We start from the raw sequence: 19,728 nt of genomic DNA, 5'->3' as shown, positions 1-19,728 counted from the left end.
GCCTGACCTCCCTAAGTCTCAGTGTTCTGAGAATGGGAATGATAACATTCCCAACAGAGATACTGTCAGGACACTTAATCCTGACATTGTCGGGATTACATTAAGATAACGTATGCAAAATGCCTGGCGCTCTTCCAGGTTCATAGTTACGATAAATGTTAGTTATCACTGTCATTATCACCATCGTCATTATCATTATCTTCAGTCTTTGTGGAGCATTTCACGCTGCTAATTAAGTTCTCTTTCTTAAAACTCTCTCCTCCCTTGAATTCATGGAGATACCATTTTAGTGGTTTTAGTTTATTAAATTTTAAAATTTTTAAATTTGGTTTATTAATTTTTCAGTTCTAGTTGTTATATTAACAAATAGAATTTTTTCTCAGGGAGTTAGAGGCGTAATGGAGAGAATTGTGACAGAGTGCTATGACAGAGGGTGCCCAGCAGGAGTGGGTGGTGAGAGAAAGCTTCTCTGAGGACATGACATTTGGGCTGAAATTCAGAGGTGGGGAGGAGCCAATCCTAGGAAGATTGGGTAGAAGAGAATTCCAGGAGGGAAAGAACAGGTTCTGCCACAGCCCTCAGACCAGGAGGAGTTTGGTTTATTCAAGGAACAGAAAGAAGTCCAGTCTACGGCCATACCACCCTGAATGCGTCCAATCTCATCTGATCTGGGAAGCTAAGCAGAGTCAGGCCTGGTTAGTGTTCCAATGGGAGAAAGAAGTCCAGAGTGGACTGCAGGAAGGTGGCTCACTTTGAGGTTTGGAAACGAAGTCAGCAACAGCCTAGCCTGCCTTCAGGGATTTGCAGGCTGGCACCAGAAACTCAGACTTTATGCCCAGCGGAAAGAGGCACCATTAGAAAATTTTAAGCTGAGGGCACAACAGAATTCTGATGCAATTTTTTGTGACAGAATTCTGATTCAGATTTTTAAAAGAACATTTTGGCTGCACCATGGAGAATCAATTACTGGGAGCAGTAGAAGAAGTAAGGGGACCAATAAATATATGTCCCGTGTTTATTGTCATACTTAGATATTAAATATGTCAGATGGCTTATTTAAAAGCTGCTCCCTATGGCTGGGATTGGACTTTTCAAGCCTACATCTCACCTTCTTATTGGTGTGCCATTCTCTCCCTGCTTTGCTCCAAATCTATCAAGAGTAAAGATTGCATCTAATTCATATTTTCATCTCCTCCAGCACAGTGGTTTATACACAGTAAGTACCTGATAAAACTAGGCTGATTCTCATTTATTCAGTTTATTCAGTTTCATCACATCACAACTAGAGAGCTGTAACAGTGCCCTGGGTATTCCCAAAAGTGTAATACTTGCTGGTGAGCGGTGAGTGAAACAGCAGAAAGAGAGGACTCAGGCATCATGCCTAAACTTTAGTTTAGGCAACTGTACAGACGGTGGTGTCTTTCATTGGGATGAAGAACTCTTGGGAGGAGCTCTTGGGAGGTTTGAGATGCAAAGTCCACAGTCCAATTTTAGTCTTTGTAGTTGGAGAGGGCCAGGAGACACATGGAGAAACGTCAAGGAGGCAGCGGGGTGTGTGGGTCTGGAGATGCACACCCAGAAGTGATGGCATGCACGTGGTACCAAGGGGCCGCTGGGATCACCCAGGAGAAGCTACAGACCGAGATGAGAAGTACCTCAAGTCTAAGCGCTGGGCCACTCAAGCATTTACAGGTAGAGCAACAGGGAAGGAGCCAACAGGAAACAGGAGAGGCCAGGAAAGTCAAAGGAAAACCCAGAGGAAAAAATGTCACAGAGCAAGTGACGGAAGTGAAGCGCTTCAAGAAGTAAGGCATGGTCGGCTGTCAGAACTGCTATGAGGTGTCAAGGAAGATTCCACAGACACTGCCTAGCGATTTCACTCTAGCCCCTCCCCATTCCTCGCTAACAGACCCAATTTTCAGTAAATGGCAATATTTCAAAGAAGGTGAGCCCCACTCACAGATTTGGGAGATGAATCTTAATTAGTCTAAGCTGTAAGGATAATACCATCCCCCTTTCCCAGTGATGATTTTATGGGGTGACATTTAAGATGTATGTGTGGGGCTTCCAGGAGGGGAAAAAATCCTCCATCATAAAAAGAAAAAAAGGCCACTTCTCCTCACTCCCTGCTTTTAGGCGACAAAATATCTGCTGGAGCCCTCTTACCACCAGCCAGGAGCCTTTGCCCAGGTGGTGAAGGGAGGCAGGGCAGGAAGCTGAACAAGCCTGGGTCCTTGCAGGCATTACGAAACAGCTGAGCCAACCCAAAAACCCTTGCTCAGTGAGAACACAGCCCTCCAAACAGTCAACGTCTGTACTGTGTAAGCCACTTTCAGCTGGACATTCTGCAACATTCCACTGAAAGCATCCTGATTGATACTTAAGACAGAAGAGCAGGAAGGTGATGCAATGTCCACTGGTGACCTCTGTAAGAGCAGCCCCCGTGACATGATGGCCCGGGAAGAGCGTGAAGGGAGGAAGCGGAGATGGTGACTTCAGACCACTCTTTCCAGCAATTTTGCTGTGAAGGGTCTAAAGCCATTAGGTGGTGGCTGGAGGGGACATGGGGTCAAGGGGGGTGATGGGAGATAAGGAAGCCTGTTTATATGCTGGTGTAAAAATTCAAGTACAGAGGATGTGCAAAAGAGCAAAGGGGTCCCCAGCATCAGCAGAGGGGTTGGCCTTAGATAGGAGAACACACCCTTCACCCAGAGAGGAATCAAAGCAGGCCTGGTGGGTGCAGATATAGGTAAGTTGGCAGACTTGACAGGGTGTTCTGACCAATTGCTTTCTTTTTGATAATAATGCATGAGGTGATCAAAATATAAAATGTTTCTCAAGACCTATTGAAAACACTCCTTTCTGACTCATACTCTAAATTCCCTCCTCCACAGTCCCACAAAACTGTTTCTCTCTCTTCTGGAGTAAACAGGTATTCTGTCTTGTGTCACAGTTTGAGTTTTCTGCACAAGCAGAATGGACACTCCTTAAAGGCAGGGACCATCTCATTAGCACCTCAGCATCAGTCACAGAGCCTGGGACACACATTTAATGAATACACTGAATTGAAATAGAGTCTTACTGTGGTGGAGTAAGAAAGACAATTAACCCTTATTATTTTGCAGACTATATATTTGAAAATTCTCATACTTGCTAAAATTTACTTATAAGCCCAAAATCAATATTCATGGCTTTTGCAGTCATTTGCAGGCATGCACAGAACAGTGGGAAAAAAAAATTGAGTCACCCGATGCACATGTCCCCAGCTGAGGTTGAACAAGGCAACGCTGTGCCTCCTTGTTTCAGCTCTCATGCTGTAAACAAGTGTCCTTTTGATGATCTATTTAGTGCCATGTTTTCACATTTTTGTGAAAAGCACAATTTTCTTGGTGATTTTACTGTTTAAAATCACACCCAAGTGTAATGCTGAAGTGCTGTCTAGTGTTCCTAAGTGCAGGATGTGAGGTGCCTTATGGAGAAAATACATCTGTTAGATAAACTCGGTTCAGGCACGAGTTACAGTGCTGTTGCCGTGAGTTCGATGTTAATGAATCAACCATATATATCAGATAAGATGTATTTAAAAAGAAGCACATATAAAACAAGGTTTGTGTTGATCAGTTGATGAAAATGTTGTAACCAGAGGGTTACAGGAACCTAACCCTGTATCTCTCCTAGATGCAATGTTCAGTGTTTGCTAATTCAGGATTTGCAGCAACTTTATAATGAGAATCACCAGGATTTGTACTGAGGATGTCTTGGGGAGAAAGTTGCTGATCGTCAGCTGTAGACTTCATCCCCTGGGAGCCATTCAGCCTGCGTGAGCCATTCACGCATCCCCTCGCTCCTGCCGTCAAAGCTGGCTGGCCGGGGCATACAGCAGGGACACCAGGAAAGGGTAAAGCTTTACCGTGTACCTTAATTTGGGCTTCCCCAGAAGTTGATCCTACCATTAGGATTTGAGCACAAGTACTTTGTTTGGGAGGTGAATAAAGCACCAAGAGTAGGAAATTGGAAAAGAGAGACAGGGCTGGGAAGGCAGTCAAGAACGCCAGTAGAAGGTGCGGCATCGAGCTAGCTGTCACTGTGGGCCAAGAGAATTTTCCCCACTGGGCAGACTGTGACTCCAGGCAAAACATATTCCTGAGTCATCCTGCCCCAGGCTGAGGGAATTGGGGTGTTTGTGCACCATCTCCCATCAGTCATTGGTTGAGGGCTGCTCTTGGGGAACACAATTCCCCAGCACTTCCTGCCTTGCATGGGAACAGCAGAGTAGGCTCCGTCAAAAAAAAAGCAAGAGTTGGCAGTTACAGTGAGCCAGCGTGTGCTAAGGTGGCAGGAGCGAGAGGATAGGAACAGGCACCAGCACGCTTGCCACATCATACAAAGCCGCTGCTGAAAGTCTCACATGAACTGAGACCAGGAATGGGGCCACTTCCATGAGAAATCTACAGTAGACGAGATTCCTGTACAACAAGCACATACCTGCCACCCAAGTCCTGGAGTCTTCATGTGCTGTCAGCTAATTAGCTGATTCAAGGGCCAAGTCCCACTAATTTGAAGTCAAAGTAAGGCTTCATGGTGTTTCTAAAGGAACCCAGAGGTACACAAGGTTATTTTCCTTCTTCTTTAGGAGAAGCAAGATGGAAAGCTCATTTGCATTTTTAATGATCAATTTAATGATCTTCCCTGGAACAGTACGTGAGAGAGGACAGAGCAGGACAGCTTCCAGAAAAGGTGGGGGAAGACTAGTTACTTCATAGGGTGTGCTGTTCACCATCGTAGACTAGTTAGTTCCCTGATGATCAAAGAAAACACACATCCCACCCCAAGAAACTGCCGTACCAGGCCTTTCCTTCCACCAACACCTGTGCCTACCACCCCACCTGTTGCCACAGCAACTGAGGAAGGGACACTCCAACTCATGTCTCAAGAAATGCTCTGGTCTGGGAGGCAGGAGGGAAGCCACCTTACTCTCCCTGGTGTTTCATTACAATCTACTATTGAAGATGCCGCAAGAAAGATGACAACTCCTCCTTCACATTCAGTGACTGTATTGCCAGCTGACAGCCCCAGAAAGAATAGTTCTCCTGCCATTTTTATTTCTATTAACTTTCCCGGTTCACATCAACTTTGGGAGATGGACAAAAGAACCAGCCTGGACAACACGTATCTCAGAAGCCACTGTGTAGGTCTACAGCCATGGACCCACATCCTCTGCAAGGTGGGTGGAGAACATCAGAGTTTCCTCATTTTCAAGATGGAGCTAATACTACTGTTTCAGAGGATTGTCCATCTCTTCATTCAAAATAGATACAGATGCCACAGTATGAGCCAACCTTGAAAACATTATGCTAAGTGAAAGAAGTTAATCACAAAAAGCCACATGTTGTATGGCTCCATTTATATGAAATGTCCCAAATAGGCAAATCCATAGAGACAGAAAGTAGATTCATGGTTGCCAAGGACCGGGAAAGACTCAGGGAAAATGGGGAGTCACTGCTAATGGATATGGAGTTTCCTTTTAGAGCCATGAAAATGTTCCACGATTAGATAGTGATGATGGTTGCACAACTCTATGAATAAACTAAAAACCACTGAATTGGACATTTTAAATAGGGAAATTTTATGGTATGTAAATTATACCTTAATAAAGCTGTTTTTAGAAAAAACAGATACGGTGGCCTCACTCTGGGCAGGTTCTTTGGAAGCCATGAACATTCGGGTCAGTTGGCTAAACATTAAGATATTAACTGGAAGAACAAGGAAAGGGACTTAGCTGCTATGAAGAATAAATGATATCTTATGTGCTGAGTGCTGAGTACTGTGCATGATGCACTGACGACACTCAGTGAATGGGTGTTACCTGCCAGTAACATCATTATCATCATTTATCAGGTGATTCCTGTGTGCCAGGAACTGTGCAGTTTGTGTGCATGGTCTCATTTTGAGCCTCACACCCCCAGCCACAGGTCCCTTGATCTCTAGGACCAGTTTGAAATAGGGCAGAAACCTCTGGTAACTGCGGGCGGGATGGTGCCTACAGGTCTCTCCCAGCCACCCCGCTGAGAGTCCTGGCCGAGGAGGTGTGGCCCCACACAACCTGCTTCAAACTCCGGGTACGACTCTCACTACCCCTGGATTCTTAGTGGACACCTCAACTGGTCCAAATATCTGCTGCTTCCTTAAGCCCTTGTGACCCAGGCTGGCATCTTGGATTCCCTGCTGGCCTCAGGCTGCCCCAACAGCCCAGACACAGCCAAGAACCTGCCAGGCACATAACAAACAGAAATCCCAATCTCCCCCTATTCAGAAGACGTGTAAATTTAGATGCTTTGGAAATCACGTGTAGCAAAAAGTTCCCATCTGCTAGAGTTTGTGTGTGTGCGTGTGTGTGCGCCTGTGTATTTAAGTCCCTCACATTTTGGCCTTTTGCAGTTCCTTGGAGGTTAATTTACGTGCCATCATCATGAGGGAAGTCTCAAACTCCTGTCTTATCCCAGTATAAATGCACAAGCCACATACTCCTAATTAACAAAGGTTCCTCACAAAATTGAAATATAAATTAGGCAGCTCTGAGGACTTTGAAATCGCTGAATTTTCTAACCGAAAACACTGCCTTCAGTAGGATCAACACTCTTTCCATACTAAATTTTCAAACTAAGCACTTTTTGCAGAGCAATGGAACATCAGAATGGCCATTTTCATCCTTATAATATTTTTGAGCCCCTTCACCTGTCAAATGTGTGCCTGAAACAGATATTTAAAATGCAGACGTTGACCTGAGCATCTGTAAGAGATGCTAAGCTTTGGCTAAACGGTAAGTTTCATGAGGGCGGAGACTTCATCTTGTTCATCACTGTACCTCCAGGGCCTAGAAGGCAGGCACCTTCTCTTGCCCAGCACAAAGAAGACAGTAGGTAAATATTCACTGGACAAATGAATGGGTGTCTTCTCCAAGAGGCGGAATACGTACTCACATCTGTACCTGTTACAAACATATAAAGAATTTAATTTGAAATCTCAGAACCAGTATGTTTCAGGCTCTAGTAGAGCCGGTAGCTCTTCATTAATTCTTTTTCCCAAAAGAAGAGAAAAAAGGCCCCAGCACCTGTTGGCGCTGCCATGAGGGGCACTGTTGAATAATGCAGGCTAGCAGATAAAGATTCAAAGATGTGCTCTGTCCCCTCTTTGCTGTCTGGGCACGTGAAAGTCACTTGACCAATCTAGACTTCAGTGTTGCCCTCTGAGAAGCCTCACTGGGCTTGGATGTCTCAAAAGTCCCTTCCAATTTCCAAACTGAGTTTAACATGAGCAGGGCGAGTCCTGAACAACATTTGCACAGGTGCAAGTTTGCTTTCAGTCCCCTCCCCCTCCCTTCCCGGCACCTCCACCTTCCAGGGCCCTCAGACTGCTTCCTACAGGGCACCTCACCACAGCCCGTCACCCGCGCTTCTGACTTTCCTCTTTCCCACCTTAGGCCAACCCATCAACACATGCCGGCCCTGTGCTCCATTCCCTTGGCCCGGCTCTCTAATAGAAATGATTAATTTGGCTGGACCCATGGGTAATTGAGAGTTAGCATGTTACCCTGAGGAACTATATTTACATTTTAACAAGATGTGTTCTGGAGATGATGTTTTAATCCATATTTCAATCAATGCATTTATCACGGTGTATCATAATTACTTGACTACGCACCTGTCTCAGTGCTTAGATTGCGACTTCTCTGGGTACACAGCCGCCGATCTTTCTCACCTCTCTGCCTCATCTCTCTGTGTCCCATGCCTAGCCCCATTTCAGCAGGAAATCATTCAATACGTGTTTATGGAATAGCCAGATGGGTGAATGAATAATGTAGCTGAGAGATTGCACCTATTATGGGAAGGAGTGGTGTGGGTCCCTTGTGGAGAGAGACTTACAGGGCTCCTCAGATCCCACGCCCCGTGGCTGTCTGCTCCGCCTGTCTTTAGAACTGAGGCTGAACAAGAGCCTACTGCCCGAGCAGCAGGCAGCCACGCTCCTATAGAAACTGCGTTCTCACCCTGCCAGAGAAAAGGATCAGCACATCACAGCCTCTCATTAATTCAGGCTTTGGGGAGGCCTTGCAAGCTGAGGCCACAAGGACACAACCAGCGGGGTGCCCATCACAGTCAAAGGAAAAATACCCCAATGTCACAATACCTCCAGACGCACCAGGAACAAAGTGACAGTGGGTATGGAGGGGCAATTACTATTAGGCCCATTATGCTGGACTGATAGCCACATGCTTCCAAAAGGCGTCTGAAGTACAAGAGAATATGACTACGCCATAGTTTTTGGCTTACTGATTCGATAACTCCAGATATGCAAATTACCACAGAATCAAGGGTCGTGTAACAAAGCCAGGGAAAAGATTATTTTAATTAACAGAAATTGAAAATGTGGTAGCCATAGCTTTAAGACAGACCTCCCATTTGCAACCAGAAGTTTGGAATTGGTGTTATAAGCCAAAGATGGTCGAGAAAAGCTTTGTCCGGCATAAACGTTTGTCAGCAATTTCCATGATTCCTACAAGAACACACAGTTAACCCAGGTAAGGCCAGCTCCCAGCACCGTGCCTGTCACATAGCAGGTAACCTTCATAAACACTACCTGAATCGATCATTTGATTTCTGAGTGGTTCAAATAAGCTTTAGGACAGAAATCTCATTGTGTCATCCTCCCACTTCACACCATTCGAGGCCTTCCCATATTCTCAGGAAAAACAAAACTCCTTACCAAGACCACCTCCCACCTCCCCACCCTCAGGCACCAGGCCACACTTCGCTTTCCAGGTGGTGCCAAAATCCCCATCGCCTGACCGAGACCAGCGCTCTCTTTCCTGTGCTTCGCCGGCTTTTCTATTTGTTTAGGACACATCCAAAAATCTCAACATCTCAACCAGACCGTGAGCACAAGAGTATTATGAGAAATATCGTGTCATGAACCTCCACCATTAGGCACAGCTGCAGTTAAATCTAGAGTATGTACACTACATGACTTATGACCCATTTTGCATAGTAAAAATGGAAAAACTGAGGAAATTATGTGCTTGTGGCTTATTCTGCGTCATAATGAATCCACTGTGGATCCAGGAATTGAAAATGGGGCCTCGGAACACGTAAAGTTAGCTGGAAATTAAAATCACCAGTATAGAAACCACTGTCAGTCTCTGTGTCCAGGGGGGTGGGGTGGGGAGTGGAGGGATGGGGGGAATGTCTGGATGAAAGAATAGAGAGGGAGGCAACAGCAGCAAATTGGCATCCTACACTCCCCCACCACCCCTTGGTTACTATGGTTACTGACGCCATGAGTGCCGGCTCCTGAATGCAACTGGGGCCCTAGGCAACCCCATTCAACCTCACTCTCACTCTGTCCCAGACCATCTTTGCCGTTTTGTGTGGGAAGTGACATATTCAACAATGTCCAGCTCCCGACCATTCTCAAGCCCATGGTGCTACTCAAAAGAAACCCTATTCACTCTCCTCTGCCCAGAACACAGAAGTTCCAAAACTTTCTGCTGAATATATTAATAAAATCACGTCAGGAATAAGCCGGGCATGTCACGTTTGGAAACATGGGAACCTCTGAGGCATCGCATGCACCCTGCTTCCTGGAAATCACTTTCTCAAGAATGTACAGAAAAAGCAACAAGATTGTCAAAAAAAAAAAAAAAATGTTTACTCGAAGTATGACAAGGAGTGCCAACAGTCCTCCCTCCACCAGCGGCTTCTCGCTGCGTGTGCCCGTCACCCCCAGGCTCACTGTCCCTGCCATCTCAGTGGCATTCTGACTTGCATTTCCGTCACACCACACAGACACGTGGCCTGCAGGCATTGCAGAAACACATCAGACACGCACCAGACACCCATTCCCTGGCATTTCTGCTGCCTGGAGGCCATCGTGGGTTTTTTTCTGGCTTTATCCAAGGAGGTTGGGTTTTCAATCACTGAATCTGTACAAGGGAGGTCGTAAAAAGAAGTTGGACTGTGAGTTTTCACATTCAGCCTCTGGTTTCACAGTGAGAAAAAACAGGGTCTATCGTAGGGGGTTGGGCTTTTTGTTAATGCTTTACAGATTTACACATAGCATAGTGCCCACGTAAGATAGGCTCAATAGATGCTTTTTGTGTTTGAACATTACAAAATGTTTGGACTGATTGGTATACTGGGATCTATTATAAGCCTGTACATTCATATTTTAGATAAATCATCATCATGCTCTCTGTCTTTCTAGAATAATGTTTCTAGCAGTGGGTGAAAGAAAGGGTAAAAATGAAGTAAAATAAACCATGGCTCTGTGATTAAGTGGAAAATCCAGGCTTAGACTAAATTAAACAGATTTCTGTAATGCAGGATTATCAGAGAGAGACATACAAGGTAGAGGTGAGAGCTCAGTTAAGTCAGACAGACCCAGGTTCAAGTCATAGCACCAACTAGGTGACTTTGGGCAAGTTACTTAAGCTCTATAGGCCTCAGCCTCCTCATTCAGAAAGCAGGGATCATAATTTCACCGGTTTCCTTGGATTATAAAGAGGATTATATGAGCTAATTACCATAAAGCACTTAGCCTAGCACTTAGCACATGTTCAATAAATAATAGGAAAAGAATTAAAATACTTTGGTGATTTTAAAATATGTCCTTAAATTCATTGACACTCCTACTTTCCAAAGGAAGCTTCATCACCCCCACCCCTCCCCAAATGTGAGCTAACTTTATGACTCTATGAGCTAGAAAGTGGGCCCTCACCAGACACCAAATCTACTGGCACCTTGATCTTGGGCTTTCCAGCCTCAGGAACAGTGAGAAATAAATTTCTGTTTGTAAGCTACCTAGTTTATGGTATGTTGTTACAGCAGCCCAAATGGACTAAGACACACAGCTAATAAAATTAGCAGAACAGTAACTCACACAAGTATTGTGATTCCAAACCATGTTCTTTCACAGATCTTTTCTCTGGTCTAAAGGGTTTTTTTAAAACCTAGACTAAGCATACTGGGCGCCTAAGAGAGTCCCAGAAGGGCTCTGCTATGGGCAACCCTCCCAGATGATCTAGATGGTGAACCAGATGCTTCTCAAGAGGCTGATCCGGAGCCTGCCCTGACTTCAGAGGTTGACCCCTGCGATGATGATAACAGCATAATGCAGGTACCACTCCTGCGGCCCTTAGGATGCTCCAGCACTCTTCTAAGAGCTTTGCATGGATCACTTTATTTAATGCACATAACAAACCAAGAAAGCACTGGCTGTAATTATCTCTATCTTACAGATGAGAAGACCAAGTTCCAGAGAAATGAAGCAACTTGCCCAAATCAGCCACTAGTAAATGATGTAGCTCAAATTAGGATCTAGGCTATAGAAGACTATCAGGGAAGGAAGGGACCTTAACAATCAACAACTCAACTCCCTCCTTTCCGTATGAGTAGCAGAGCCAGCCCTAGAACCCAGGTCCTCCTACCCTAAGCTCCTACAAGGTACAGGGGTAACATCTCGCCCAGGGTCTATATTCAATGACTATAACATGCATGTTATCTCCTACTAGGTCATTGTAAGAATGTATATGCCGAACCAAATCTACTATAACTACTTCCCTTATGGCTTCAAATTCCACCATGAGAAATGAATGCCTTTGGCTAAATCAACCTTCTCTACCATTAGAATCCAGGAAAATTGAACCCAGGTTAGTCCATGGTTAAAATGAGTAACAACAGACTGTCCCCAATTTGCAGAGAAAAAAATAAGTTAATAAATAGTATCTTTTCCTCTCTAAGCTTTTTCTCCCATCAATTTTTCTTAAACATTCGGTGCCTGACTTCTTGTCTCATATGACAAAGTGAGTGAATGTTTAGTTGTCAAATATTTTATCACAACCAGATACTGAGCATCTCTATTCTGACTGTCACGCTCATATCACATTAAATTTAATAAGTTATACTATTTATCTTTATCCTGCTAAAATATTTGGTGTGTTACTATTTGGGGGACCTCCAGGTCTGCTTGCACATAAGAAACTGATTTCCTGGCAGTGAAACTGTTGCTAGCTCTATCAAAATTGCAAAGGTCACTGTGACTTCCAGGTTCTCCATCACCTGAGAAAATCTTCATTGTCTCTTCAAGCATCTCTTTTTACACTGCAAATACCACCAACTCCCTACATCGCGTAGTTCAATGGGGTTGGGGGGATCCTTTGCAGAAGAGACAGCAATTGAAAGCAGAACTCTGCAGGAACTAGGTGGGGGCCGTGGCACACAATGGAAGTGAAAAAGAAGTTCCCTATGATTCCCTGGCTTACGTAGGACAGAAAATCCGGTGTCTTCCTTTCCAATTCTACATTTTTCCACCATTTAACTGATTCAAAGTTACCTCCATGGGAATGGGAAGTGATGAGACCTGAAGTTAAAAACTAGAATCTCTTGAAATCCCATCCATGCCCCAAACCCACCTCCACCACCTCGAGTGCCCCTCCCTCCCCCACCTCCCTGGCAGTGGGAATGGCAAAGGAAGAGAACTCGATTCCTCTCCTGACCTCCACCCTCCCTTGCCAATATTTACCCCCTCCCTCTAACCTTAGACGGAGGATTAGAAAGTCAGGTTTCAGTTTCAATTCATAGTACTCAATCCCAGACACTCGCGAGGAAGAAAAAAATATCTCAAACTTTGTCTGCAAACCACAAAGAAATGTTCTAGAGAGTACATATGAGGTCTTTATTTCCCCATTCTGGGCTATGGGAATGAGCCTAACACAGATAAACCATAAAGTCCCCAGTGAGAGTACCCATAGGACCAGAACCCAGAAGTAGATGGTCCCTTTCACCTCCACAATTCTTACGGAGAGACATCAGCCAGATGGGTGTAACCAACACAGCAACTGCACCCCTAGGGCCATGTTTAGGTAGATTTCATAAACAAGCCATGCAGAGCTGAGCCCCTAACAGATTCTAACCTTATCTGGGTCGCCCAGTAAGTGCCCTTTACAACAGAATTCGAGTACAGGAAAAGACTGTCATTTTCATTCACCTTTCTTCTTCAGCCAAGGGAGCTGTTCAAACTGAAACCTCCTAATTGGGTAACGGTAAAATGGCTTCTTTCTGTTTTATCATTAAACTCTTTCTCTAATTCCCTGTGGACTAAAAGTAAAAAGAAATCCACTAGCTCACTGTGCCTATATTAAATATACTTCAAACCATATCTCAGTTGTGGTTGAAGTTTCCCCCTGGGGGCAAGACTATACTGTATTTTTTAAATGCATCTGATTTACGGTGAGGTTCTATAGGAGCCTAAGCACATGCATTTTAGAAAGGGGATGGAATAGCAAAGTCAACCTGTCCAGTCTTTTTTTTTTTTTTTTTTTTTTATTTCAGCTCATCATGGGGGTACATAAGTTCAGGTCATATACATTGTTGTCCAGTCTTAATTCTACCCAGTGATAGCTGGGATTGGCAAAAGCACGATGAAGCTCCTTAGACACCGCTGGAAAGGAATCCTGAACCAAATCTTGGCCCAGACGATCTTTGGAACATCATTTCTCTGTACTTTCTAGGATAATTGCGGTGATTCTGGCACATTATTAATCCCATTTGGAACGCTTATCTCCTGAAAGTTGACTATTAAATCAAAAACAGATTATTTTCTTTCCAGAAAATCTAAGCTATGCAAATGTGTGTTTGGAAACACATTAATAAAGATAGCACCTAAGCAACCTAGCAATATATGTGGCTCCCATTCACAAGAGACCTAAATCTCCTTTTAGCCAGGACAGCAGAAGTGAGATCCAAGGGTCTTCACCTGAATCCACAGGATAAAGTTAGTGTCAGCCTGTGCAAGTAAGTACAACCTACTGAAAACAGGCTCCAAGTAAAGACTCGCTGATCGACAGAGAGACTGCTTCCTCTAAGTCTCTCAGAGAAATCTTTGAATACACTTTTGGGTATGAAGGAATGGAAGAAGAGTGTCGAAGGGACAAAGACCCTGGAAGAAAGGAAAGCCTAAAGGAAATTGTCCTGGATGTACACATCAAAAGGACTTGGTGGGCCCCAGCTCTGCCTGTTTGCAGCTTTGGGCCCCCAAATAAATCATTTATCCTTTTTACATCTTAGTTTACACATCAGTAAATCTAAGATTCTGATATCTACAAAAATAGGGTTGCTTAAAGAACAAATGAGATCATTTGTAAAAAGCGTTCTGTAAACTGAAAGGTGCTGTACACACAAGGTATGGGCCTCTCTGGAAGTCTGCATTAAAGTATGCACCAAAACTGTAGCTTTTAAAAAAAAAATCTAGCTCCAGTTCTACAGCTGTGCTTCTTTCTTAAATGGATTAAAGTACCTAGAAATAGCCACACTCCAATAACTAATATGAGCCAAAATATTAATTGCACACTGACCACATTTGTTGGGCTAGATCTGTCTAACCACCCACCTCACCCCAGTCCCATGCAGCCTACTCATTTGTGGTGAAAGAGAAGAAAAGAATGAAAACAGTCCGTCGGAGGCTTTAGAGGGCTGGCAGCCTGCCAGGCAGTGGGAATAGTAGTGTCCTTTCTGATATCCCACTCCCTAGGGATATCCTTCCTTTCTCCTTATTTGTACTTTGCCATTTGTAGCTTAGAGGAGTCCTAGAATTTCTGCAATGCATAAAGCCTTCAACCCTCTCCAATCCATCCTGCCAACCACCCATTCATTCAGCAAAGTGTTAGAGTCTCTACTGTGTGCCAGGCACTTCCCGGGCCACTGGGAGTACGACAATGAACAAGACAGAGAAAGTCAAGAAGCTCACGTGCTAGTGAAGGAGGATGGCATCAAATGTAACCCATGAGTACGTAAGTTGGTTTCAGATCCTGGCAAATACCAGGAAGACAACTGAGCAGTTGACATAATAGAAAGTGACAGGGTGGGCAATGATGGGACAGGGAAACTCTTGTTAACAAGAGGACATTTGGGCTGAGATTCTAATGATGGAAGGAAGCCAGCCATGTGAACATACATTACAAGCAGTGGAAACTGCAAGTGCAAAAGCCCTGAGACAGGAACAAGTGTGATCTACTTGAGAAACAAAAGGAAGCCAGCTGGCCCAAACGTCAGATCAAGAGGTAGACAAAGGCAATGTCAGTGGCCCCTTTCCACATGGGAGGAAAGTGAAGCCCAGAGAGGCTACATGAGCAGCCCAAAGTCACACAGCTAATTATTGCTACAGCTAGTTGTAGAACATAATTCTTTTACCCCCAAATGCGGAGTTTTTTACACCATATTGATCTGCTTGCCTCTAGTCAGGGAATTACTGTTTGCTGACCATGTTGGTTTTTAAAAGCTCTTGATGTACATAAGCAAGAAGCAAATACCAATTTTAAGCAAAAAATCATCAACAAGTGATCCTGGTGGTTTAAAATGCACATAAATTCTGCTATGAAAGCTAAGACTTCATGCCAATCTACTTTTGTGTAGGTCTTACACAAACAGTACCTCTCTTTGTTGAAGGTTCTGTTCTATGAGTTTGGAAGAAAGCCATAGCTCACCAGAGACTAATCATTTTACACTTAGGTCTTATTTTTTCACCTACACCTCTTGACAGTGCTTTGCTTAATTCACCCAAGTGCAATCAAAACCAATCTATTCTCAAACCACCTTCATTTTGTGCTATTAAACTGTCAGGTAAATGAGGCTGTAAGCAAAACACTATAATTACAACTTCCTTCCACAACTCGTGAGCACCTCCACCTGAAGGTTCAAGTCTGTTGACAGCCAAATCCTACAGTCTGAGTAATGGGAATTGTCCCTCCACTTTTCCTTTTTAATCCTAAGTTCCCCTTCATCTTTGCCCTGCTAACCACACTTGGTCTGTGTAAACCTGAACCTCCAAAAACCAGAAGCAAACTCTTTCCAGTGGCCAGTGACTTGTCCACCAGACATAGAGATAAAGACGCTACTGGCTAGATGGATTGGTGGAGAAATGAATGACTAAGGGAGGCTGAATCACTGCCTCGCTCCTACTTCTCCTCCCTCCCCTCCTCTTTTCTGTCATTCTCTCTTTCAATTCTTCTTCCTCCTCATCCTCTCTCTTCTCCTTTTTCTCCTCCCAACAAGCTTCTCCAGTCCCTGGGCTTTGGAAACCTCACCAGTAAGAGCCAGAGGTCCCGATAACTTAAGAGACACAGACGAGCAGAGTGTTTAAGAGCCCAGATTCTAGTCCTGTCCCGCCACCTACTAGCTGTGCAACGTGGAGCAAGTTACGCAACCTCTTTGTTCCTCAGTTCCCTCATCTGTAGAATTGGGATAATGTCTCCCTCCTGAGATTTTTTTGAAGATTAATTTATTATAAAATATTTTGTGAAGATTAATATATGTAAAGCATTAGAACAGTACCTGGCACATAATTCTATACAAATGTGAGATATGCCACCGTCCCTCCCCACCCTCCTCCTGCCTCCACCCCCTGGCTAGGAAAGCCTAGTGTCACCCTCACCTTCAGGAATAACTGTGCATGAAGTCAGAGAACCTCACTGGAAGGCAGCTCAGTGGTGTTGGTATTGTGATGGCAATCAAGTGCCAAATGGGACAATAACACTTATACCATCGGATAAGTACTATGAAAATAATTACCTGAAATAATGTACATTAAACACCTGGCATGCAATGATTACTCATTAAATGCTGCTATTTTTATTGAAATCTTTTCATTTTTAGCACCACTGGTGGTAACGGTAGATGCTATTTGCACACTTTTCCCTCACTGTGTCAGGCTGTAAAATGTGTAAAATTCATCTGTGTTTCTCACTGTGACACCAATATATAGAATGATGATCATTCTACATATATGTGAAGAGTCAAGCCAAGCTCACAAAATCAGTCACACAGCCTGACCCCACCATTTGGACAGCTGCCCACTTGACACACCCTTGGATGCCTCAGGACATCTCCCACTCAACAAGTCCTCGACTCAACTCAGGAGCTTTTCTTCAAGACTAGTCCTTCCCTGGCTGCCGTCCCAGTCATCTCAACTCTTCCACCTCCACACTGTCCCCCACAGCTCTCTCTGCTCCATGCCCTACTCCGTGCCCACAGCAAGTACCCTGGCCCAGGCCACCACTGTGTCTGTCCGTCACATCCTTAACAGCCACATACCACCTGTTTTGAAACTTAGTTCAGATCATGTCATTCCTCAGCTTGAAACTCTTCAGTGGCTTAAGATAAAGACTACACTCCTCCTCCCACCCCACAAAACTACCCCACCTCCAACAACACAGGGGCTTTGGCGTCTCACCCCGTGGATCCTCCAGTCAAATCTCAAAACACAAGCTCCCTTGCTCTCTGTTCTAGCCCTGGGGACCTCCTTTCTGTTCCTCAAATACACATGCTCCTTCTGCCTCAGGCCCTTTGTACTGGCTGTTCCCTCTTCTGCAACAGTTTCCCTCCTCCTTTGACCACTAACACCTACACAGGCCTAAGTACAACTGTTACCTCCTCAGGGAAGCCTTCCCTGACCACCCATCTTCCTTAGTCCCTGTCAATCTCTTCTATAAGACACTTTCTTAAAACTCTGATGCTCTCCTTCAGAGAACATGTATAAACATTTAATTATGCACTCGTCCATGCAATGATTGATTTAGGTCTATCTCCCTCACTGTAAACTTCAAGAAGGCAGAGCTTTTGTCCTGTTCTGACTGTGTCTCCAATGCCTAGGACAATGCTTGGTATATAGTAGGTATTCAATACATATATTTTGCAGGCATCTCTCCCCCACTGAAAGCCAAGGCACACTTCCATATTTCCAGAGATTTAAAAGAGAGACAAAATAGAAGATTTGGGTTGCATTTAAGGTGCAACAGCTTCGGTGTTTTAAAAAGGCAATACCTCTTCACTCATTCTTCAATAGCCAGTCAATTCATAGGACGTTAACAAATAAGCAGGTTTCCTCATTCTGGTTTGGATAAAAAGCAGAAATGCGTTCACAAAGAACATTAAACGCGCACACCTCAAATAAACAAATTTCAACCCTAATACACACAGAGGCGTTGCCTAGCCCGACTTGCCTTCAGGTGAGCTAAGAGCAATGCTAAAGAGCATTCTTGTCACAACCGGACAAGCGGTTTCAACTTGTTCTGCTCCCATACTGATCACTCATGAGGAGCCTTAACATCTGTATGCTAATTACAGACACTAGGCACACACAAATCTGTCTTAATCACTCGCTTTTGCGCCGGGGGAACACGGTCCAACATTCATAAAAGCGTGTAAACCACACCACTTCTCGGGCGGGTACACTGCGTGCTCCTCCTGAGACCTTGCTGGCCCCACCCTTCTCTCAAACCACCCCTCCTCCGCTTTCTACTCCGACCTAAGCCTAACTAAGCTGCCAGGTTTGGTAAAAGACTGAGCGAAGACTCAGGAGGCCCCGTGGGCTCCATTATTCTGCATGCCCTACGAGAAGGGCCACCCCCAGGGACGGCTGCTGCAGATCGAACCCCACTTGCTGCCAGGAAACCTTTTCCCACTGAGGACACCTCGAGCATGCGGCGCAGCTCCAGGTCCAGGGGGAGGCACCCCACCCATCTAACAGACAGACAAAGATCACCAGAAACAAAGGACACACACACACATACACATATACACACTGGCACACTCAAAGTCAAAAGCAAATACCGACGCGGTGCAATGTTAAGCCAAACGGCCGGTTTGGTCTATTTAAATTTTGAAACAATCCAGGAGGGACAATAATTATGTGGTAATGACGGGCACTATCTGGGTTCGGAACCCACGCTGCCTCCGCCCTCCTCCCACCCGCGCTGGCGCTCCCAGGCGAGTTTCCCAGCCTCAGGACACGCGGTGCCCGGAGCAAGAGTGCTTCCACTCACGGAAGCGCGCACACGCCGGAGATGGAGGCAGGGCGAGGGCGGCCAAAAGTAGGAAATACCAACCTTTAGGATCCCAGTTCACCTGTTTTCTTGGCGTCTCGATTGGAAATTTCATTGCTCCGTTGCCCAGAAGGGGAGGAAATGAAAAGAATCAAAATAATAATAAAGTCCTCAAGCTTTACACGCCTCAGTACAGCAGTCCAACAAGACAATTTCCAAGGATGGGGGAGCCTTGGACTGGCTCGTGGAGGAGCCCCAGAGAAAGACAGGTGGGGAAATACTGGCTTGGGAGAGGACTGGGGACAGCCTGGGTGTTTGCACCAGTTGAGGGGTGGTCGGCCGCGGCCCCGTGGGTAAAAGGAAAAGTAAGAACGGAGCGGGGTGGATGAAAGGATGGAGAGGAAGGCTTGGGAAGATGGAAGAGCCGAGCTGCTTCCCAAAAGCGAAGCCGGCAGGTTGGAGGCTGAGCAGCCGGAAGGCCGGGGCTAGGGAGAAGCCCACTGCAGTGTCACTCCGGCCCCCGAAGGCGTGTGCGCACACACTCCCGTACACACACACTCGCACACACGCGCCCGGGCGCGCGCTCGAGCGGGCACGTCAGCCTCGCTCGGCCGCGCAGAGCGCACACGCCCCACCCCGGCCGCGGCTCCTCGCCCGCGGTGACGCCCCCCACTCCCTGCTCCCCGAAAGCTATTGGACGTAGGGGTGGCGCGGCGGCCGGGGAGCGCGCGGCGAGGGCGACCCGCCCCACCGCGCGCCGCAGACGCCGAGCCGCGGCTGGAGGGCGCGGGGCGCGCAGTGGACCCAGGCGCCTGCTCCCCCGGCAGCGGGCGGCCGCGGACTTGCCCGCGGGGCGGCGG

The 19,728-nt window shown here is 45.7% G+C and overlaps 1 protein-coding gene across 2 annotated transcripts in view; it reads right to left on the bottom strand.

Moving 5' to 3' along the window:
- Positions 1-19,728, bottom strand: part of KCNK10 (potassium two pore domain channel subfamily K member 10) — a 118,760-nt gene that overhangs the window by 95,744 nt on the left and 3,288 nt on the right. The window contains exon 1 of one of the 2 annotated variants that reach the window (XM_045554623.1): positions 18,932-19,434. The exons of the other annotated variant lie outside the window; for it this stretch is intronic. Coding sequence (XP_045410579.1) covers positions 18,932-18,983 — 52 coding nt within the window. The 5' untranslated portion in view covers positions 18,984-19,434. Of the gene's footprint in view, positions 1-18,931; positions 19,435-19,728 lie in introns of those variants that run through there. 2 annotated transcript variants of the gene reach the window in all.

This window comes from Lemur catta, chromosome 1 (assembly GCF_020740605.2).
Source record: "Lemur catta isolate mLemCat1 chromosome 1, mLemCat1.pri, whole genome shotgun sequence".
NCBI lineage: Eukaryota > Metazoa > Chordata > Mammalia > Primates > Lemuridae > Lemur > Lemur catta.
Note: the sequence above shows the minus strand (reverse complement) of the source record. Positions and strands in the feature narration are given on the sequence as shown.